General features: G+C 36.0%; 1 protein-coding gene across 1 annotated transcript in view; it reads left to right on the forward strand.

Moving 5' to 3' along the window:
• Positions 1-24812, forward strand: part of LOC139713123 (uncharacterized) — a 62343-nt gene that overhangs the window by 23851 nt on the left and 13680 nt on the right. The window contains exons 3-5 of the mRNA XM_071624877.1: positions 12435-12565; positions 15367-15476; positions 19292-19481. Of these exons, the coding sequence (XP_071480978.1) occupies positions 12435-12565; positions 15367-15476; positions 19292-19481 (431 nt within the window). The remainder of the gene's footprint in view (positions 1-12434; positions 12566-15366; positions 15477-19291; positions 19482-24812) is intronic.

Here is a 24812-nt window from a genome sequence, read left to right on the forward strand (position 1 = left end):
ATATATATATATATATATATATATATATATACATTTACATTTTTATGTATTTATGGTTCAAAAAGTTTGCGAATATCATCCATGTGACTGTAGGCAGAGAAAAAATTGTTCTCCCAGATGAGACAAATTTAAAAAAAAAATGAGTCGTCAGCCGACATGCAGACAATATCCTATTCTTCGACTTTTGGTGGTCACATTTATCAAATAATAATGACCAATCATATTAATATAATATCATCAGCTACTGCGGAAGCACAACAAGGAGCATCAATGACGGCTAGCAGTCAAATGAGGAAAAAGTCAAAGTCAGCGCCAAATTTATACCTTTCCATTTTCCTGGTATTGTCCGCAGTTTGTCCGCATGCCTAACTTGTGTTGTCCGGAAGGCATCCTGATTGTCCGCGTTCATTCCTGGTGTAATCCTAGATGTTTCCGCGCTGCCCGGCTACGATAAGCATATTCCGAGGTATTTCGCGCTCCTCCGGAGTGATTCCTAGGAATGTCCGCAGTCAGTCCGCGGACAGTCCGCGGACAGTCCGCGGACAGTCCTAGGAATGTCCCAGGACAAGCCGATTCACAAAGTTATTCCGCGTCTGTCGCGGACAGGATGCCGAAATAACAAAATTTGCTTCCGCAACCCTTCCGGGGCTTGTCCGCGCCCAAGTGGACGTCCGCCCTTGAGGATAGGGAGAAATCTTTGGCAAAAACACAAAAAGCAGCTGATATACTGGGGTGGTAAGGCATGTAAATCACAATCACTAGCTTGACTTTTCACTGCTCTGGCAGAATGGGAGATTGGTAAAGAGGTGATTATGATAATGATGATAATAATAATGATCTGGTGAGGTGATGATGATGATAATGTAACACTGATAATGATAACAATACTAATACTAATCATAATGCTATGTAATACAGGTTACACAAGATGATCGTACAAGGGGATCTAGAACAAAACACCTTTGTATGTAAAGAAAAAGATATTTGTGTGATTGTAGGAATCTCTGTATGTGTGTGTGTGTGTGTGTGTGTGATTTCATTTCCAAACCCATTATCCACATGCAAAAGAAGAGAAGAAGAAGAGAGAAGTGCGATATATTTGATATGAATAAGTGGCAACAATGTATGTACATGAAATTTTACTGTGGGAGTTACCCCCCTCTGAGTTATGATAATAATAATAATAATTAAAAAAAATAATAATGATAATAGTAATGATAATAATGATAATAAAATAATAATAATAATGATGATAATAATAATAACATAATAATAATAACATAATAATGATAATGATAATGATAATGATAATGATGATAATAATGATAATAATAATGACAATATTAATAATGATAGCAATAATGATAATAATAAAATCATAATAATAATAGTGTATACTTCTAGATGAAAATAGACTCATTCAAATATTCTCAATTTTCTACATTCCAACATAAATGGAGTTGGTATCATCACCTATGCTCTCGTCAGACAATGTCATTTTTTTTAGACAACCAATATCAGTAAAAAAATCCAGATGGGCACATCGATATGAATCTGCCCAATATGCATGAAAATTGTGACTCAAAGGGATCGTACAGTTTTGGTTGAGAACTAATTTCAGGTTTCTAACATTTTTTGGTGAGATAATGAAAAACCTCTTATGAAATATGAAAGAGCATGTAATTTCATGAGGAATTCAACGTTTATTTGATGGAAATTGGTTTTGAAATGGCTGAAATATCCAAAACAGAGCGATTCTAATAAAGTGTGGGACCCACACTTTTTTACGATCGCTTTGTTTTACTTTGCTTTTGGATGTTTCAGTCATTCCAAACCCGATTTTCATCAAATAAACTTTGAATTCCTCTTAGAATGGTATGCTCTGTACTATTTCATAAGTGTTTTCTTGGTATCTCGCAAAAAGTTAAAAGCCCAATTCTCATCTCCACCAATACTGTACCATCCCTTTAAAATATCATATTCTAGGTAGCAGAACAAAAGCAGCATGTGAAGAGACCATTTTCCCAGTATAAGACCTGCTTGGAATAGGAATCATAATCCAAGTATAAAGCAGAACAATGGCCTAAATGTGGCACAGACTTTCTGCATAAATCCCTAAAGGGCTTTCCGGTCAATGCTGCAGAGTGTTTTAAATAGCTGTGCTTGGAATGAGCTGTTGCTCTTTGTGGTTTCCATCTGCGTGTGAGATTAAATTGGTCCCTCAGAAAAGAAAAAGCCTACGGCAGTATTGTAGTGCCGTGATGTAATTTTAGTTCATGGAATTGTTCTGTGGAGTAGTTTGCCTGTATGCTGTTGATAAGTGCTAATGACACCCACAGAATTTGTGAAATATGCCTGACGGTTGGGGCATGATTTGCTGTAGGTATAATCTATATCAGTATCTATGAAATACCATACTTTCCAGACTTTACAGGGGGAAATGATAAATGCCTATTAAGGGAGTTCATTTCATTGGTATATTATTTTTAGAGCAGAAACCCCGAGGTAAAATTCTAGAGTATCACAGGAAGCTGATCAAATGATATACAGATGTATCTCTCAAATCATTCAGCATTCAATGGAAAATCATAAATAACATAGAACTAATTCTGACAACTCTGAATGTAATATTACTGAGATCTTCAGGTGTATTGTTGCTGTCTCAGTTACCAACATATCTCATTAAAGATGAAAATACTGTCCGGAACTTAGGAATGCAATGAGTAGATGGGTGGTCAAAAGTTATGGGCAAATTACTTGATACGCTGTATATTTTGCAAAGTTTTATTTTTGGAAATTTATTGATAAGTCAGGTGCTGTTCACAAATTTAAAACATGAGAAAATATTAACCTGATTCTGCCATAAATGTGACATGCACACAGACATTTCTCATTCATGGAAGTACTCCAAGGTTACGAATTTAACCACTCATAGAATTATCTGCAAGTCCCAATTTGCCAAAAAAAAAAAATAGGATTGCTAAATATATGGTGTTTTTAGTCGTGAGTTTGGGAAAAAATTGATAAAAGACCCAGGGAGCCAGCTATATTTATCAACTCTGTTTGTGTTCATTGAGGATTAAAGTCTTTCAGAACATGCCAACTTGTGGGTTGCAAATGGTTCCCGCAATATTTTCAGACATGATATCTTTGTATATACCTGAAAGTATAATTGAATTTGATTGAAAGTAGACATTTTTAGTAAAAAGGAGATGTCACTGCATAGCATTACTACAAAGCCATCAAAACACAACCACTAGGGTAGTTTTAGTTGAAAAATCTCATGTGAAAAATTTCAAATGGTTTGCCAAACAGGTTGATTTACCTTGAAGCTAAACACAAAACCCCTTGTATGTGAAAATTTAATACGTCTGTATAACCTTGATGTAAATATGATTTAAAATGCATGCCTGTGAGGGGATGCCCGAGACTAAAAAAGAAATAGCAATAGATTTGGCCAGAGTGAATAGTAGTCATGGAGATCAGTCAATCTGAAGAATTTTATAGAAATCATGCAAGTGTCACCAGCTCGTAGAAGGAGGTGGATAAATTTTCATCCGTGTCAAACCGGATTGAGGTAGAGAAGTTGAAGGATGACGTAGGTGATATTCTGTGAAAGAGGCTGTTTATCTATTTTCCAGCCAGGCTGTGTAGTGAGTATTTAACTGCCTGTAGCCAGATACTTTACGATACTACAGCCTACATTTTTTTTTTCTTTTCTGAGAAGAAAACACTTTCAGGGAGCTATGTATTATTGTTCATTCTTGGTATTATAAAACTTCTTGTACCCCTGATTTTTGTCTTCTGAATAACAGAGTGGCTTTAAAAATAATAGAATCACAATTAAGTAGTGAGATTTAAAAAAAAGTTATATGTTGATGATACTGATATTTTTTGCCATGGCTCTTGCCAACTTTGGCAGGTATTATAGGACACTAATTCAAAAGCTTGCATCCTGTGACATCCTTTCTCACCACCTGTCACACCTGTAAGATAATAATAATAATGATAATAATAATAATAATAATAATAATAATAATAATAATAATAATAATAATAATAATAATAATAATAATAATAATAATAATAATTATAATTATAATTATAATTATAATAATAATAATGATGATGATAATAATAATAATAATAATAATAATGATACTACTACTACTAATAATAATAATAATAACAATGATAATAATAATGATAATGATAATGATAATAATAGTAGTAGTAGTAATAATGATAATAATGATAATAACAATAATAATAATAATAATAGTAATAATGATATGATAATGATAATGACAATGATAATGATAATAATGATAATACACTTATACCCAAACACATACATGTAAAAGCATTTTTGTTTTGTGGTATTCAGATCCCTACCTCCCTTGTCATGAAAAATTGTAGATGTTTATTTGAGTTGATACAGCATCAAGAGGCCAAATGGATATTTTCTTGGGGTTTTTTTTGTCTTACATATTTGGAATTGACATTTAGAGTCAGACATATTTTTCATGTAAGTAACTGTTGATATCCTTCACTAACATTGCCCTTGATACATTCAGTAAACACATAAAAATTATATTAGATACAATATGCCAAATTGTTCTTGAAGTGTTATTTCACAAAGGCTCTCATTTCATACAGACTTAATGTAATACAATCTCTCTCTTTAATGCCACTACTTTGTGTATTCTTTCATTTTTCTTCTATCATCAGTTAACATACTCAATACTGATTATTTGTTTCATTTGTTTGAGTACGAGTAAACTATTGTCTATAACTTATTTGCGTGTTTTTAAATTCACGAATATCAACTGACTTGTTAAATTCACAAAAATGAAAACCTTGCAAAATATTCAACGTATACAGTACCTGAATAGCTTGCTTCTGGTAGGACTGGTGTCATAAAGATAAAAATAATGTGAGGTCGAACCGTATTACACAAATACACTAGCTAATGAACGGTTTGAAGGCACTTGAGTTTTAATGAGTGGTATATTTTTAGGGCACTGTCATTGAGAGCCAGGGAGGATGTGTCTGTCGGTGAGGCTTGTAATCGTGCTTGCCAACAACTAGGTCCATGAATTATCTGGGCCATGGAAATAGCAACTTGCTCGCAGGTGGACAGAGACAATTAGGGCTACGTTCATGCCAATTTGTCGTGCAAGTTCTATTAGCTGCACATATAAGGAGTTTATACCAGATCTAGTAACACAATGAAAAGTAGTGCAGTGTAGGCTTGTTTATAGATCATGGTGTAGTAAGTAGACCTTGTTTTCACTTGTCTCTACAAGGCAACAGGATGTTGTCAAAACAATTCATGCATCTTGCTCTGTTTTGTGCCTATTGTCTGTAATTGTGCTGATCCTGCTTATTATTGTATGGACTTTCACTGTAACTGTCATTATGGACCAACTGCTATCATTTATAACCAAGAGGATGATAATACAATGATTTGTTTTTAAGGGACACGACACATGTAAGGCTATTATGTGCTGTCTGTCATGCATCGATGGAACAACCTTTTTGCCATCTTATCTTCTCTTTGTGTTGATTCATTACATGTGTGTGATAGATCATTCTGGTTTCTATGGTGATGAGCATGTGGAAGCACCAGACATCCATCGCATTGGATGGCAGACGTGACCAGATTTGATTCCATATTTTGCCATTTACTAGTACCTAATTAATGCGTGGCATGTCCGTGTGTGTAACATTGAGTGCCGTGTAGAAAGATGGTATATATTGTATAGGCTAGGCAAGGCTTGTCCTCTGAAGCATAGCACTGGTTTAGTTTGGAGTCTCATGTTCCCCATCAGCTGGCAATGGTATGTGCTGTATTTGTATTGTGTATATATATATATATATACATATATATATATATATATATGTGACCCGCTACAACAAAAGGATCCTAAAGTCGGGGGAGGACAATTTTCTAAAAATGGCATGATATTATTCCCATACTCTTCTTCTGTCATTTAATATATAGCAGAACTCATAAATGTACTCGGTTGCAGAGATATCGATGATTTTATCAGCGCATGTCAAGTGGTTGAGAAAATCAGAGTTTTGAGAAAAACGCCTTCAAAGTTGTCCTTCTGACGCTATCATGGTCATGGGGAGGCGAGACAGTTTTCACCGCTTGACAATAGAAGACACGCTCCTAGTGACCTCTGCCATGTTCAGTCAAGCTTAGGGCCAGCGGTCTACGCACGACCAATCGGTAATCAGGATGCCACACACTGACCTATAAGATCACTCCCTCGTTGCTAGGGGCGGAGTCTAGCTGCGACGCTAAATCCAAATCTTCGGACACGTTTCTCTTACGTTGAAAGTCGGAAAATCAAGGCCCAGAAAAACGCTAATTTCTTGCCTTTCTTTGGATTATTTAGCTTCAAAATTTCGGCAGATGATGGACAAAATATTAGAATACGAAATTCTGCCAAAAACAGAAATCAAATTGTTTTGACCAATTTTGATGATGTGACTTCAAACTCGATTTTCTTGGCTCGGCCGTCAGCGACTTTAGGATCCTTTTGTTGTAGCGGGTCACATATATATTTGTGGGTGTGTGTGTGCATGTGTGTGTGTAAATATATATGTATTTCATATATATTTCATTCATTTCATTCTTTATTGTCCATATCATGGATATTTGTTTTGTTCACATGCTTTTTACAAAACACAAAGTATACATTGTACAATTACATAAACAGCATTCAAATGGCATATAAAACATAAAAGAGACATTTTTTTGCCCCAACATTATAAAACAGAAAATCATCATATAACATATCTTATAACAACATCAATTTTCAAAAATTCAACCTATTATAAATATCTTTATCTTTAACTGTGAATACAACAAAAAACTAATAAGGGATCTTGAGGGTATAATGTACAAAATCCTGCAAATCATTCTTCTGTAATCACCAGATAGAATGAAAGTATATAAACAAATCAAATATATATATATATATATATATATATATATATATATATATGTATGTATATATGAAGAGTTTGTTTAAAAATACATATAATACATATATATGGAGTATTTGCGATTAAAGGTATAAAGACATATATGCTTCTTTTGACCAAAACTTATATATATGTATGACCAATATACATTTACATATATGTATATGACAGAGATCGTACTTAAATCTATATATATCTGTATATACCCTTATATATATATATGTGTGTGTATATATATATACAACAGTCTTTCATTGTAACAGATGTTCATTGGAGTGATATGCAGCACTGGCAAAGACTGCAGCACCTGCTGTATCTCCAATGACAACTTTGCCATAAGGAACAAGTGATGAATATAAAGAAGAAAGCAGCCAATCAAATTACCCCCAGCCCTTGAAAAAAAAAATTGAGGCAATTGGATGTCATGCATGACGTCCACAGAGAAGAATAAGAGAGAAGGAGAGAGAACAATCAGTGTTATATACAACCAGAGTGAAACATACTAGCTGGAATAATGATATAGCATCTACGCCTCCCGTAAATACAGCCACAATACGTTCCATATTTCCCCTGCAGCAATTTCCATGATTGCATTCATTATTAATTTGCGTGACCTTTCCCAGCAAGGTGACGGTAGAATGCCTTCTGCATGTTTAGAGGCTTGTGATGTCATCTCGACATGTGATGTAATTTTTAATGACCCACAACTGCAAAGAACCAAGTCAGTTAGCCACATATAAATCTTGCCAGGTAATTTTTTTTAAATATATCTCGTCCGGAGTTAGATGGAAGAAGTACTTGATGACATACTGCAGCAATTATTCTAAATGAAGATCTATACATTTGTAGAGGAACTAATATGAGCCAAATTTATATGTTATTTTGATATCTGTTTCTACATCTCTCTCTCTCTCTCTCTCTCTGTATATAAGTAACAAAGCTGCAACAAAGTTCATGCTGTATTCACCAACGGTTTATTTCTTCACACAAATTTTCGAGCGTCTCGCCGCCCTTTCTCAAGTGTTGATACTGAGAGAACAATAACAAAATTAAGCCATAACAAAAATTAAGCCATATATTTGTATATATACAACTATGTGTATATTACTCCTGCCATATGCCCTACATTTTAGAGTTTCACTTTTTTTTCATTTAAAGTGTAGTTTGTTTGACATTGTCTATGGAAAAGCTTTATCGCATCTCTGTTTCGTTTAGTGTATAGTAACGGTATTTTTTCTCGTATGATACTTTGATAGTTACTGTATCTAGTAATTGCACCATGTCGGCCTAGTGTTGGCAAGTTCATTTGAGCAGACTTGATTAGCCCATATGATGGGGATTCGAAATAATTGAGGTGTTTGGAATTGCAGAGAAGAGTTCAGATTGACGGAAAGCATTGTATTCAGGTATGGCATCTACAGTAGATGCCGACATATCGTTTTCTGTGTGAGTATATAATGTTGGCCATCTGTCTTACCATGCAGGTGATGCATCAACTTAGCAAATCATTAGTTTAGTTATTCTAGCTGTTACTCATCTGCAGATGCTCTCATAAGGACTCACCCACGTGTGCGTGACACACACACACACACACACACACACACACACACACACTCATACCCACTCACACACACATGCACACATACATTGTACACACATCAATCGAGTTCTAGGTGCATATCTGTCACATGTACTTCTGTCATGAAGATGCCAATGTGTTGATATTTGTTTTGTTTTGTTTTTGTTCTTAAATGGGGATGCAGTCTATGAAGTTTCAAGGACAGATACTGTAAAAGTGGAAATTTTCGCGGTGTTGAAATTTTCGCGCATTTCGCGCAACCAGAAACAAGTGAAAATGAAAGCAAGCAAATATTTTTGCTTGCTATATGTTCCCATGGTTGATGTCTTGATCCGGCGGGATTAAAAACACACAAAACTCTTCTTACCCGGCCGAGCGCGAAAAATTAGTCACATGAAAGTATCCACTTTTACAGTAAATAGAAGTTGTAATTATCAACGCTTGTACTGCACCCAACATTCAAACAATTCAGTATCACGAAATGTGTTAAGATGAGGGTCAAAGTCGAGAGTGGACACTTCTGCTCATCAAAAGCTAAACCCAGTGGACTACTGGAAAACATCTTCTGTAAAGGAAATCTCTCAATTCATTTTTTTTTTCAAATGTTACTTTATAAGTCACTTCATAAGCTAAAGTTTGCCTACTCTAAAGTAGAACTTTTTGCCAAAGGTTTTGCTAGAGTATTCTTGTATCCGTACTGTCATCCATTCTGAAACCTGAAATTTTTTTCAAAACTAAGTTATATGGAAAATGTATTCTGTACAGGGTTAACCCGACTGCTACAAGTTAGTAATGTTCATCAAAAGATTGTATGTAGCCTCAGTGATTTTTTTTAAAAATCAGCTAATAAGCAGATCATCAGCAACCTCGTCAATCTCACCAATAATTGCAATATCATATGCTGAGGCATTTCAGGGGAACCCTATGGGTGAGATAGGGCATGATGTGATGTGATGCAATGTGATGTGTCATCACAAAAGCCATATAATGTCAGGAGAATAATTGTTTGGTTTTTGGCAGATCCCAATTCATTCGATGCTGTGCTTTAAATTGATGTATAATTTGCATTACTTCATGAAGTGAAAATATGTGCAATGTTACATGTAAAAGAGTAGAAGTAAGAAAACTGTAAAGGTTATATTGCCAAAGTTGGTTTACATGCATTTTTCCTCCTTTTATGATCTTTGACTTTAAATGGGTGACATGATGACGCACCACATATCTATGCCACTGATGTGGTCACTCTATGATGCAATTAATTGATTTCCTGAGCAGAGCCAATGGTGATCGAAGGGGAAGGACTCTTCGGCAGCTGACATTAGATACAGTATTAGATATAAAGGTTAATTTGGATGCATTTAACTAGATTTAGCCATCATTAAACTTGTTTGTCCTGGATAGGGATTCTGAGAGTGTGTCGTGGAGTGACTGGCAAAAATCTGACCATTGCACATCTTGTTCCTTGTTGACCAAATAACAGCGCACAAATCATTTCACACGGGGCAGCCATATGTTTTCAAATAAATCATGCTGTCATAATTGACCAAATAATGACCAACAAAAGCTGCCAAAGGAATTCAAATATTGATTATCTTAGAGCACATGCTGGCATACAAATGATTTCTGTTCTTGTGTATCACAGACAAAAATCCTTGCAAACACGTGATTTTTAGTTCTGCTAATCAGGAACAAAATGCTCACACACAGCACCATCCATTGATTTGAGGTCTTGCTTTACTGTTGAAGACATATTGATCAGTGTTGGGATGTATTATTCAACATTTTTACTTATCACAGACTGAATTGTAGTATATGTCATGGCCAGCGCCATGCTTTCAACAAAGGCCATGCTCAAAGGTATCATTCTATTTCTTCTAGTGCCACTTCGGGGATAAAAAGAGGAGGGGGGGGGGGCCCCAAAGTGGTGACACCCTACGTATTCCTATGTACAGGTGCAAAAAAGTGTGTGTGTGTGTGTGTGTGTGTGTGTGTGTGGGGAGGGGGGGGGGGGCGAGTTCGGCCAGCCCTGTATATCTCAGCTACTGTAGACCAAATAATGGAATTATAACTCCATTTAGGCCTTATTTTTCATAGACAAAAGGATTGCATGCAAATCACTTAATTGCCATAATCCAGTCTTTGATGAGATGACCAACACTGCACTCCAATTTTAGCAATGCTATTGCTGTCAGCTGAGAATGAGAAGGACAGAAGTGAAGTTGTGTGAGACCGATCATCCACATGTATACAGCCTTTGTTCTGTGAAGCACGTAAAGTGTTTTATGAAATTACAAAATGTGAAATATTGCAGAGATCTTGACTCTTTCAACATTATGTCTGTGAAGCAGACATCACGTGAGGCATGAAATTAATAGGGTTTATTCTATGGTTCCATGACACTTGCTCCTGTGACAATTGCTAACATGAAATGTCTGCATGTTAAGCCAAACGTAAATTCTACCTACAAACTTACCTGTAACCCTAATCCTAATCCTCACACCAAACTTCACCTAAAACCCTACAACCCTAGCCCTTAAGTCGGAGAAAATGAGACCAGAGTTAATTGTCACAGGAGCAAATGTTGTGTCACTGGTTTATATGACATGGCTCAACCACCACAACTTTGGGCTACTTGTATAGTAGATTTTAAGTTAGTTTCATATATCAATCTGTTATTACTGTTTTTAGTCCATTAAAAATATTAGATTTTGATTGTATGCTTTTTCTTATCATAGGATATCACTTTGTAAAAAAAAGAAAAATAGCAAGTATGATAAGTATTTTTGTTGATGGATATAAAATGAATTCAGTTCAAGTCAATTCAGTTCAGAAATATATATGTAAATTCTTTAGGCTAACATGATTATGTAGTGGTGGAGAAAAAAAGAAGCTTCTATTTTTGTGTGATTTCTCACGACTGTATGATGACTTTGTCAGCAGAGTAGTCACTACATGAGCTTTCAGAGTATTGTGATAAAGGAGAAATGTTATCATTAAAGAGGAGTACTGGAAGTAGAATAGCCTCCGGCATAAATGTAATGAACAGTACTTGTAAGGACATGCAGGCCATTTTTGTCACTTTGCCTGCGTAAAGCAAATGAATAATTGGATACATCGCACATTTCTGAGAAGCGATCTTATATGTGAGTGTGTCATGAGGCTGAACTCATCATGGAGAGTATCTTTTTTGAATTTGTAATGATTTTTTGACAGTAAGTCTTCTGTCTTTTACTGGTCCACATCGTTCAAAGTATCTCTAATTCAAAGTATCTCTGAATTGGGTGCTTATAAATATTTTATCTTTTAATGTTGTTTGCCTGCTGGATTTGTGGGGTACCCATACAAAGTCTACATGGGAGATTTCAGATTCTGGTTAAAATTGGGTTCATTAGTTAGTGTAATCACTTTCTATGTAGCACATATCGAGTACATGTGAGTTTGGATCTGTGATCATTGTACAAACTTTTCAAGCTGGTCAGGGTGAAAGATGCACCCTTGTTCTCAAACGTCCCCTCAATAAGAAGAATAGTTATGTACTCTATTGGGGGAGGGGTTTTTTACTCACTTGAAGGGAAAACATACGGGCCTAAAACTAAAGATAAGGAAAAAAACTGAAAATTATTATTTCTCATGTATGAACTACTCTCAGGCCTTCAAAAAAAAAATCAGCATTTTAAGTTGTACCCTGACATGTAAATAAGTGCTTTGCAAGAAACGGGTAATGTCTTTCCTATCTTAGTTGTCCATTTCATAGGAAAAATGATGCTTTTGTAGGAGATGAAATTTTAATTCCCCCATCTTTTGCAAGTGTTACACGATAGTGACTTCTTTGTTCCCTCTTTGCTTGGACCAGGTCTGACCCCGCTGAGTCAGGCAGTGCTTGGCAAGAAACAGGAGATGCTAAAGATTCTTCTCAAGATGGGGGCCAATATCAACACCCAGGATGCAATTGGGAGGACACCGCTCTGTCTGGCGGCGTATGAGGTGAGAATACTAGAGGTCATGAAAGGAAACCTAAACCAAAAGAGAAATGTGAATTGAGTGAAAGCAGCAACATTAGTAGAATACATCAGTGAAAGTTTGAGGAAAATTGGACAATTGATGCAAAAGTTCTGAATTTTTAAAGATTTGGTGTTGGAACTGCTGGATGAGGACTACTAGAGGTTGTTGTGTCATTTGTGGACGACAATATAAAGAAAATGTAAAGAGCACTTGACTAACCGCTTTCAGAAAGCAGGGGGAATAATTGCTACCCTTAACATAGTTTTATGACAGTATCAAGTTATGGAATGTGTAATTTTATTGGTTCATGCTCATGCTCAATCTCAGTGTCTTCTTCAGTCAAATCTGCAGTTTAATTCTCATTAAGGTTCTTCAACATTATATGCAGTTAATCGACAAGGCCTTTTTGGCCATTCTTAAAATAAATTACGCTGTGCATACATGTTATTGCACAATCTGACTACAATCTACATACACTGTATGAAGTCTTTTTGAAGGCCTTTTGAATGACAGTTATGGAAGCTAGATAATTTCAGAATCATCAGTTATTTTTCTAAAACTATTGTCATATTCTAAATCTCCCTGCAAAACTATTTTAGTGAATAGAAAGGTGCGATATTCATTATTTAGGCTGTTTTGATGAATAGATTGCTTGAAGTTCACTTGAACTATTTCATCTATTGCCATAATTTTATAGGTTTTATTAAAAAAAAAGTTGTTTTTTTCTCACAGCAAAGTGCCATCATATAGTTTGATCAGTAGATAAGTAGTTATGCCAACAAAATATACCAAAGCAACGGATGCATTAAGAATTCATGGTTGTCATAGCTGCTGGTATTTCTGCTTGCTGTAGTCTACGCAAGAGACTGACAAGACTGCATGTACTACTACTTTGCAGCTAAAAGTCATCATTATGCTCTCAAAACTCTCTGAAAACACAGTTTGGCCTGAAAAAAACCGTTGCCATGGCAATGACATCTCATTTCTGCATCCATCAAGAGCCGAGCTGGTCAAACATTGCTGTCAGCTCCTCTTGACTGAGGCTGTGATGGAAGCATGATGAATGCTGAGACATTTAACAGTCGTCATTTTATGTCTCCACAATTATTGGTTCCTACCATTCCTGTTTATGGTAGAAATGAGTGTTCAACTGTGTGTGCTTAGCAGTGCCCTCGCTCGCGTGCCAGTGAATGTGCTATTGTAACTCTCGTCATCCCCTCACCCTGGATGAGGTTTTGCCAAATCACTCAACGTATTTGACTCTGATCCAGTTTCTATGCTGCCAACTCCCCCTCACCCCCCCCCCCCCCCCCCCCCCGACTTAATGCAGTTATTGATCCAGGCCCGACCATCCTTTTAACCTTCATCACAGAAAAGGTTCGGGAGAATAATGAAAAAGAAAGAAAGTAATAAAAAACAGCACACACATTTACTTTCACTTTTCTCTCGTGAAAAGATTTGAGTGAGCTCTCCCTCTCTCTGTCTTTTCCTTGGTCAGAAAAAAGAGACGCGCTCTCTCCCCCTCTCTCTCTCACCTATTGATGAATAGACATCAGTTCCACACCACAAAATATCACACAATATAAGAGGAGAAAAATACCCAGCGCTGATAGCATACAGAACCAAATATTTTCGAACAAAAGGGCACTATTCGATGTTGAGCTGCACCATCACAATGGAGTTTGTCTCGCACCTGATTATAAAGGGGAAAAAAGGAATGATATTCCTTAAATTATGACACCACATTTATTCTGAAATGGCAGGAAGGCAGAAATTCCACAAATGTATTGAAGAATATGTGAAGAAGCTGAGTGTTCAAGGAGAAATATTTGTTAGAAGAAAGGAACATTGGAAATTGGGTACGGAACATCAAACAATATATCAATATCCCAGTATATCTTCAGAGTCTTCATGCAAGCTTTACTTCAATTCAATTCAAATTAAAATGATTATTTCTATATAAAGTAGTACAAAGCAATAAACATAATTAATGCTTACATGAGTACATAGTATTTAATGAACTTTGAATCACTTCATACATATCTGCACATTCACACATCACATCTACACACACACACACACACACACACACATATATGAATATAATTTATGTCTAATATAAACAAATAATAAGGATATATTTGTATATATGTGTATATGTATATATATATATATATATATATTCATTTCTTTAAATAAATTCAAATGCAAGGTACCATTAAAAATATTTGTTTTTACTTTGTATAACCTCCTGAGCCGTTTTGACAAGAAGATAATACTCAAAGAATTTGACATTTTATTGTTGATGATGATGATTATAAAAGCAGTAAAGTGCAGATGATGAGAAAAGTAAAGATATTTTAATAATGACAACACTGATAATCAGAAAAGTATGAATGAACTTGTCTTGTTAATGGCATGCTGGAAGAACCTACGTTTTTAAAAACATTTTGCAGAACAACAGTGAGTAATCCAAGCCTACAATAAGACAACATAGTAATAATTGAGCTTGCCGACAAAAGGCCTGCAGTTCTTGTTAGGAACCCTAAGCATGTGTGAGGTTTCGCTGGTCGAGAGCCTTGAATAGCGACAACTAATTTCTATCACAGCCCGTCCTCTCATGATAATACAGGTGCTTGCAGCAGTTTGGGTCACCTGTGTTATTGTCATTCTAGTGTGGGACAAAGCAATATCATATTTTATTTTTTCATGCAGTATAAACATATTCCATCAACCTGCTCGACATGAGAGAAAGATGCCTCTATGTTCTTCCCTCCCTACAGGGCTGGTACGAAGGTGCCGTGTGTCTCCTTCGCCACGGCGCCAAGCAGACGGTGGCGGACAAGAGCGGTCGGCTACCGATCCACGCAGCAACGTGTGCCAAGGAATCCAGGTATTTATATGCCACACCATGACTGGAGATCACACACAGTTGCCACATCCTTATCATGATTTCATCAAATCTTGATATTACTTTTTCTTGTTCAGGTCATTATTCAGAATTAAGTTTCTGCAAGTTACTTGAAATTATAATTTTGTACAATTGCTGTATGCACCATATATTTAGTATGAAAGTCTTATTTTTCATGAATCGGGACTTCACAACAACTTTGCGAGTGCTTAAATTCGTGATTGTGGAGTACAGTACTGAATGGAGAAAAATATACATGCACGTCACATTCACGTGAGGATCAGAGTTAATATTTTGGCATGTTTTGGAATTTGTGCATACCAGCCTACTCACAAAATTTGCAATATAAAAACCTCATGAAATATTTGGCATATAGAGTAATCAGTGGGAAATATTTGAATAGCTATATTATCAGTTTCTCTATTTCATTTCCATCAAGTTCACATCAGTGTAGTAAAAGGATACAAAGATAAGTAATGTGAGAGGCAACCCCTGAGCAAACAGCAGACAGTTTATCTAGCAAGTTATATCCTTTCTGTGCACAATAGAATAAAGTTTGATATTTTACATCTGTGGTACACTGGAAACGTATATTGTACCATCAGATGCTAATGAAAGCAGATGCAAAAATCAGATTTTCTATTGTAAATATCACTATTAGATATAGATGCACAAACTAAACAAAACGCTCACATAAAGGATATTGAATGTTCAGTGCGGTATTTACAAAAGCAAGGCATGCAAGAATATACAGAAAACATATTGAATTATCCATTACATATTTCATCTTCATACAATGGATTATCAAATATTTGTTTTTTCTTCAGTGAGTGATTTTTTTATATATATTTCACTATGATACTGTGTTGTATGCCCAGCCATGGATGCACACACACAAACACACACACACATACATATTTCATATTCATATCAATGTATTTAATATCTTCTGCACAAACAGTTTGTTCAGGAGGCATTCCAAAAATGCACGGAATAAGGGAACCCCTGTTTAAATTCCATGCTACTGTAAAACATTGCATGTAAACTATATGCGTTTGGATGAAATGAATACTCTCTTAGCAATAAAAGAAAAGCTAACTGCCTGTCTCCAAAAATATAACCCTTCAGGCCAGGGCAGCATATTTGTACAAACAGAAATCCATTACGGGACAAATATGCAGACGCTGGCGATCGGATGTTTCCCGGGGATCTAGAAGAATGGGATGGCACGCAGTTCCCGCGATTTATTTTGGGGTCGGTGATGTCATTTAAGTCGATTTCCGTGGCTCGAGTCGGAACAGTTTTGTGTCTTCCATTGGCTAGAGTGTAATTTGAAACATTTTGGAGAGGGATGTGCTATTTAAACTGTCACAACTACTGCGCTTTGTAGGCTGAAACAAAAGTTTCTCCCACAGCCTTGCTTAAACAAGTTGTTTGCATGGTCACTGCATAAGGAAGGCATTTGTTCGAGTTGTGAGTGTTCAGTTAGAGTCATAATTGCTTCCTGTATATTATGTATAAGTAGATACAGTGAGCTGGGTATAATTCAAGTGCGTATTGCATATGAACGCATTGTTTGAATTGTTGTCAGTTTCTTCGGGAGGTAAATGTTTCTTGAGGAATCAAATTCAGGAGAAGATAGCAAAATTAAATCCACCCATGCACAAAATACATGCAGCAGGTCAAAACAAATGCATAGATATGTCATTAAAATGTAAATATATTTGTAAAGATTGTTTATTGTGCCCCGAGTTTGTGGAATCAAGGAGTGAATACAACTTACGACCAAAATATAAGTTTGCTAGGTTAATTATATCTAATAACTTTTCTCACGCGGAATCTCGGTTCATAAGGTGGACATCAATATATGCATCCTAAATTGGAACGGGAACATGCTGGCAGTGATAGAAAAATTATTAAAGTGATGACATATGCAACATAGAGAATTTGTTCCCATTATGCATTCCATATAACCAGTTATTAACAGTCACATGTCTTACATGTATTTACACATATCAAGCTTAACAAAGGCATGCAGGCAGCAATGCTATTTTCTAGTTCTCTTTTATTCTGTGTATGATTAGTCTCTGTAGTCTTGTCACTTTTCTCACAGATTTGCATTTAGAATACAGCAGAATGATCTTTTGTGAATGTTTGCCTTCCACATGTGCATTTCACCTACTGAACAGAAATTTGAAGCACACAATGAATTCTAATTTTGCTTCTTTGGGATTATGATGGCAATGGGATGAATTAGTGTGTTTTTTTATCAGCATTTTTTTTCCTTCTAGAATTATGTAGGCTGAAATCGTTGATGGGCAAAATGAAAGAAACTCCCAAAATGGAGTTGGGCGATATAGTCTCCTGTTGGGGTATCATAAGCATTGAAGAGTTCAGTCACAACTAAAATTAGTTTTTGCAAAATTTCAGCTTCACTGCATGTTCAATTTGTGGTAATTTAAAGCACTGATGCCTTGTTCCTTTTCTTTAGTAAGATAAAAATCCAAGCACATTTCATGTCATGCTCAATCCCAAAAAAAAAAAAAAAATGTTCAGGAATATATATCTACCAGTGCATTGTGCAGAATAACACCACAACACCACATATGGAATTTTAACATCGTTTTGAGCAGAGCAACAACAACCACAACAACAGTGGCAGTAAAAGTTTTTTTTTTTTTTTTACTGTAATGTGCAACGAGCAAATGGAAGTGATTTTAGGGGGAAAAAATAATAGAAATCTTCAAATGTGCATGTGTGCTTGGTTGAGCAGGGGATTTGTAAGTGATTGGCGAGTGGGCAGTGGAGCGTAAGATTTCTTGAGATGAGATGCGATCAGAAATCTGCTCGTCTGCTGAGCGACTTCCACATTGTATATTCGGCAAAAACGTGCGGGAACACAGCCTCAAAATGTAAGCTGATCGAGGAAGGAGTGGATATTCGCCAGCCAGGCATGAAATGTTTAAGGCACTCATCCAAGAATTGCTTTATACTGTTCCACTTCTGTGTGAGATGGGCTCCCCCCCCCAGCTTTTAAATTGTGGCGGCGTAAGATTTCTTATAATGGTTTTCATTGTTAATGGTTGCATACGTCTGATGTCTGTGCTTAAAAAAGAAATACAGTAAAGCTCAGTTATGTAAAAGAGAATGCTTAAATTGACAGAGTGTATGTGCAGCATTCAGGAGAAAAGGAAGAGACAGCATGCTCACGTATTGCATAGGGGTATAAGAAGACCAGTTATACCACATCAGAGTGGAGTGCAAGTTCCATGCAAAATACATACCAGATAGATGTTGTGCAATGTAGAAGTTTATTTTCAAACATTGTTATTTCTGCCATCTTTGCAGATAATAACTAACCTTAGTACATATGTATATGTACTTATTGTTTTTTTGTTTGCTTACTTGTTTTGTTTGCAGTGAGGCAAACACTGTATGACTCCATATTATGGTGAAGTAAAAAAAAAAACACGAAAAAACTTGTGAAAGCAACCAAATGTTCCAAAACAAATCATGTTACTACACAAGTGGATGGATTGCAAAAAAAAAAAAAATGAAAGTTGTGAAACTCAAATGAGAAAAGATGGCAACTGTGGCGAAACAATTGCACTATCGATATTGAAATATTGTGCTATCGTGATGGCGATAGCAAAGATTTTTTTTTCAAAATCCCTCGGGTCAGGGACATTTTTAGGGTCAGTTGCAGTATGCCAATCCAACTTTTTTTTCTTGGCCTGAGAAAGGATTTGTAGTGTCAAAAGAACTCACCACTGTCCTGTCATGTGTTTGCCTTGGAGGACCCTGTCAGCCTTGCTTCAATCGCTCAGCGTCGACGAGGTGAATGAACCTGATAACGAGGGGATGACGGCGCTGCACTGGGCGGCTTTCCACAATCGGCCCGAACACATCCAGCTGCTCATGCTCCGAGGCGGCGACATCTATCGCACTGACATTGACGAGAAGACGCCACTGCACTGGGCCAGCCAGGTGAGCTATGGGTACTCTTTGAATAGGCTTCGTCAGTTGCAGAGATGAAGCAACAGCAACAACACCATTACGTATTACTGCAAAAACATTGGTTGATGTTAGATTTAACACCCATGGTGGTCAAGAGTCAATAGAGGACCACACCCACAGGTTTGGAAAGTATGTTGTGATGGTGTTGAAAAGTGTTCACCTGGCACTTTGTGGTGTTAATGTGACACTGTAGCTGGTGATATTTTTGAATTCTACGACACCGCATGGTGTTGATTTGATATTGCGCATGCTAATGTCATTGGTATAACACCTGTCCAGTGTCAATAGGAGACCACACCAACTGGTTACTGTGGTGTATATGTATTTACACCTTTTTTTTTCAAAAATCAAATAGGGCCCTACTTTATTGTAAAGTTCTTGATTGTCTTGTTGAAGTTCAAAATCAACAGGATGAACAGTAACTAAGCAACTATTCAAAAAAAGCAATTTGATATTTTGAAGTGACACCTGAGGTGTTAATCTAACACCTCAAATAAACACAGGAAATTTAACAAGAGCTGGGTGTTTCATATTTAACACTGGACTTTTTGCAGTGTACCGCTTCCATCACAGTTACCATCACTGTAAAAGCAGTAGATCTAACAACAATCAACAAGTCAAATATATGTCATCATCATTTACCTCCAGGATAGTATTTTTCCATATGGAAGATGCATGACATGCATGGTTCTTGTAAGCAATATAGGTTCAAGTAGAAATCAGTTCAGTTTACTCACAGCTGGCTTCAAACGTTTGAAGCCCTCGTTGATGAGATCAAGAGTGTTACAACTAGCACAAAATATGCTATGTTTTTATCCCTTTGATTATAATCAATTTTAGGATAATCATAAAAAATTTATTACGTATAGTATTCAAGCATTATATTATCTTTCTGAGCTCTTCAATCCAGTGCTAACAGAAGTGACATAGTGATTTGCATTGTCTCTGAAAAAACAAAAGCCCAAAATAAGTATGATGGCAATGATAGGGATGGTGAATACCAGTTTTGCTGTTCTAGTCTTTAGTTTTATGACTTTCATCATTGTTTAAGCACTCTAATTTTCCCATGGTATGTTAATGCCATGCACAGAATTCTGTCATTTCTATGGTTACGAGAAACCAAAAAATGAACAAAATGGCTACCTTTTTGTTTAGAACAGAGCAAAGGCAATGTAAAAAAATTGAGCTCCACTATAGTATCGTGTAACAAGTTTGTAATCAGGCCAGGCCATTCTGAAAGGGCAAACTCTCCCACACAGTACAGTGGAATTGCAGACAACAGGGAGATTGTTACCATGGTAATAGGATGGTATTATGACTTTATTATGTACTGTAATCAAGGCCCTTGGATGACAGTGCCTATCAACTTTCAAAGCTCTTTAGCAAATTTCCCTGTTCCAAAAGCACTTATGTCTCAAGAGCTGGTGCATAAATTGCATTATCTTTATCTGTATTGTTATCTATATGTGGATGTTATTATATCCATCTCTCTCTCTCTCTCTCTTTATCTATGTATGTGTGTGTCTCTCTCTCTGTATGCATGTATGTATGCATATATATTTTTGTATTTCTATATCTATATATTCATATTTACATATGTATATATTTATATATTCACATACCTATATTCATGAAGTATCTCTTTATCTGTATCTTTATCTATCATTTTGTCTACTGCCAAGCCCTTAATGTCAAGCACACACAGTTTTCCATTTTGAATGACAGAGGGTAGGGTAGATTTAATCAAAAGTATTAGGTATGGAAGGAGAGAGAAAATCTATTCAGGCCACAAATTCAAGAGATTATTGTCTCTTTAGATAACTTGATGCATGTTTGTGCATCAGAGCTGTGAGTAATTTGGTGAAATTCCTTAGTTTTTTGTTAGGTCACATAGAGCTATATAAATACCTACTTTACTGCCAACATATGGATGGTGCCATATGAATGCCAAGGAAAGATTTCTGAGCAATCTCTATAGAGATCCAACATCTAAGTAACAAGTGTGGTTGAATTTGTCACAGAATTTGAGATACAGGCCCTGGTTTGTTGGTGAAAAAAGTCCAAGCTCATCTTGAGGTTATGATGAATTTTGTAATCTTATGACATCAGAATAAATGACTTTCCTGATATATGCATTAAAAATGGAGAAAAAGAATAATGACACTGGAAAGTTTTTTTTGTTTTGTTTTTTTTTTCAACTTGAAGAACATAGATATACCAATTCATACATGCAATATATGCTGAAGTCAAGGAATGATTAATTTGCATGTCTTCCCTGCCATTGACACTGTGAGATTCAGGCACATCATTGAGACCAGACATTCACAGACTGGTATTAAACATTGCTTATAAATAGCTGCTTATCCTCGTAAATCAAGCCCTTTAAAAAAATGAGTCCTTCTGTGTGTGTGTAGAAGGCAACTCGCCAAATACTTTGCAGTGTAAGAATGTCAGTCCTTGTTTCAACCATATGTTGTGCTCAGTGTAAATTTCAGTCACCTCATGCAACAGCAGATTCCTAATTAGAAGCATTTTAAAGTGAAACATCATTTTGTGTTCATGTGGAGTTTAGTAACTAAAGGGAAATCATGCAGACAAATAGAATGGTACAAATTTCATCAAAATTGGACAGAATTGAAGAAAGATGTGGAATGTCTTAATTTTATGGGTTTTTATCTAACAGTTATGATATAGGCTGCAACCACACTTGTAAACAGGAATACACAACAATGTCATCTTATAATGAACAATTTTCTCATTGGTTTGAAGATGCAACGATGTCATCTTGTAACGTACAACTCTCTCATTAGTTTGAAGAAAGGAGATAGTAAAACAAATGCTTTTAGTCAATAATGGAACAAATGTAACACCTTCCCTAAAAGTCTCCATTGCCCTAGGTTGTGACAAGATCACAGTAGTTTGATATCATAAACTACAAATCTGTATTGATTGCATGTGAAAAACTTAAATTTAGAGTAGTTTTGGGTAGTGTTCAAGTTGGAGACTTATATGGTGATGACATTAACATATACCTCCTCCATCTTGTGTATAATGGTTTTTCCTTTAAGATCACACTTTTATGAAAACATTTAAACCATGAATGTCCTTTAATGTAAAACGCATTTCGATATGAACCACTTCCACAAGTTTTTCATCTGTTTTCACACTATTCAATTAGCTCAGCTTGAACATCTGTATGGTATCAAATTTTGCTGTAAATGCAATTCTTGTAACTGAAGATTTTCTTATACTGAAAGAAACAAAGCCAACATGTTTGAAGCAGGTTTGATGACATAGCCTCTGGGTGTTGGGCTGTATTGCATCATGAGAGAAATCTCACGGTAGGAGAATCTGTGAAAAGTGCACTTTTTGGGGCATTTGCTCGTTTCCATTTTAGTCTTCTTCTTTTCCTTCTTCATTTTCGTGTATGGCATGATGTTCCTGGTTGCTGTGGTGAAAGTGGTATGAGTGGGTAGATCAGACAAATCGGCTCCAAGGATACATTACAGGCATGCTTGCAAAACAGAACGAACCAAATGCCCTTACGTACGGCACGTTTGGAATGCACTGATCGAGAGTAGCTTAAATTTTTTTTTCTTTTTTTCTTTTCCCAGTAGGATGTATGTGGTGCTTTACACTGGTATTACAGCTCAGCTTGGCAATTAATAATAGTATCATTTCGTGTGAAATTGTGTGTCTGTTGAAGTGAAAGAGCTGAATAAAACAGCTTATAAGCTTATGTAAGCACGGAAAATGGCATTGCTCTTAAACCAATGTGTACCACAATACCAGTCGACAAAAAAAAAAATATGGATGGGTTTAAATTCTGTCAGAATGTGTTTTTTATAGGAAAAGAAATCCTGTGTTCAAAAGTAAATGGACCTGGTTATATAATTTAAGACACAGTTTACTCATTTTCCATTGGTTTGCTACACTAGAGATGATAGTAGTAGTGTTTATTCTTCTATCTCAGTCCCGTTTCATGTTTACTTGTGTGTGTTTTTGTCTGTTTATTGCTCTGTCTTTCCAGTTGGCTTCCAGACTTTTTTCCTGTGCTAAATTTCTATTAATGCTCTTTTCCTGAGGGGCCCACATCCTAGAAGCTTTGTCTGTTTTAGTGGGTCCTTCCATTTTTCAAATTTTGTTTATTGTTTACTTCCCTCTGATCAATTCAGTTTTCATGCAAATGTTATAATTATCATAAGGCTCCACAATTATTGTATACTCTTTTCATTTCACATAGTTTTACTTACCTTATTTTCTGTTATCAAAGAAAGTAATGTCTGTGTATTTTGTCAAAAAATCAAATAAAAAGAATGAATTGAAATTGAATTGACGTCATTTCATGATTTATCGTGCACATTCTGTGTAAACATCAGTGTGCGATTTTCCCATGGTGCCTCTTTGGAAGAAATTCTTAGATTTTGAGTAGCATTCTGTATATGTTTCTTCAGTTTGTCGGGCCATAGACAACAATTATGTTATCTTATATCATTTCATATAATGTGCCTTTTTTCTGCCCATATGTGTCTTTTACATACAGAATGATTCTTTGTCTGTGAAACCTCTCTCTGTTGTAGCCAGAGTACATACACAAGTGACTAACAATTAATCTGCTGTACTAACCGGAGGGCCAAACCCCAAAAAGTCGCTTATTTAACGAGTGAGTCGCACTCTCTCTACAAACTAAGTAGACCATGCTTATTTTCAAGTTTTTATTGTAACAAACAACATTCCACTGGTCTACCTCAAAAAATTTGTTGCGAAAGCCTCCAAATCCAAGATGGCGTCCAAGATGGCCGCCATATTTACTGAATTTGTTATTTGAAAGATAGAATTTGATTGAAAGATCAGATTTCAACAAATGTGATGTCATATGAAAGAGAATAAAATTTTCTACAAGTTGATACCATTTTTGTGGGTTATTGTGATAAGTGGATTGAGATTTTAAGGAAAAAACACTCATTTTTTTGATATTTTTCTGAAAAAGGGAAAATCATGAAAATGCTTGATTCAGCATAAATCAGAGAAAGACTGAAGGATTATCTTAAAACGTTTCAAGAATTTTGTTTGACATATCATTAATATTTGGAGAAAATTAGGGGTCAGTACCGATTTTGGTTCAGGAGTTATAATGTCTCAAACTTGAAAACTCACTATGTAAAAATGGCCACTTTAGTTGTGACAATACCTTGTTGGTCGTAAAAAGAGCCTGCGCGCGCCAAGACTACTACACGCACCACTGACACTGGCGCTTGTAGCAGTGCCAGTGGTGCGTGTAGTAGTCTTGGCAAACGCAGA

Source organism: Diadema antillarum, unplaced genomic scaffold, assembly GCF_040938485.1.
Source record: "Diadema antillarum isolate AM-2024a unplaced genomic scaffold, OU_Dant_1.0 seq00001907_RagTag, whole genome shotgun sequence".
Lineage (NCBI taxonomy): Eukaryota > Metazoa > Echinodermata > Echinoidea > Diadematoida > Diadematidae > Diadema > Diadema antillarum.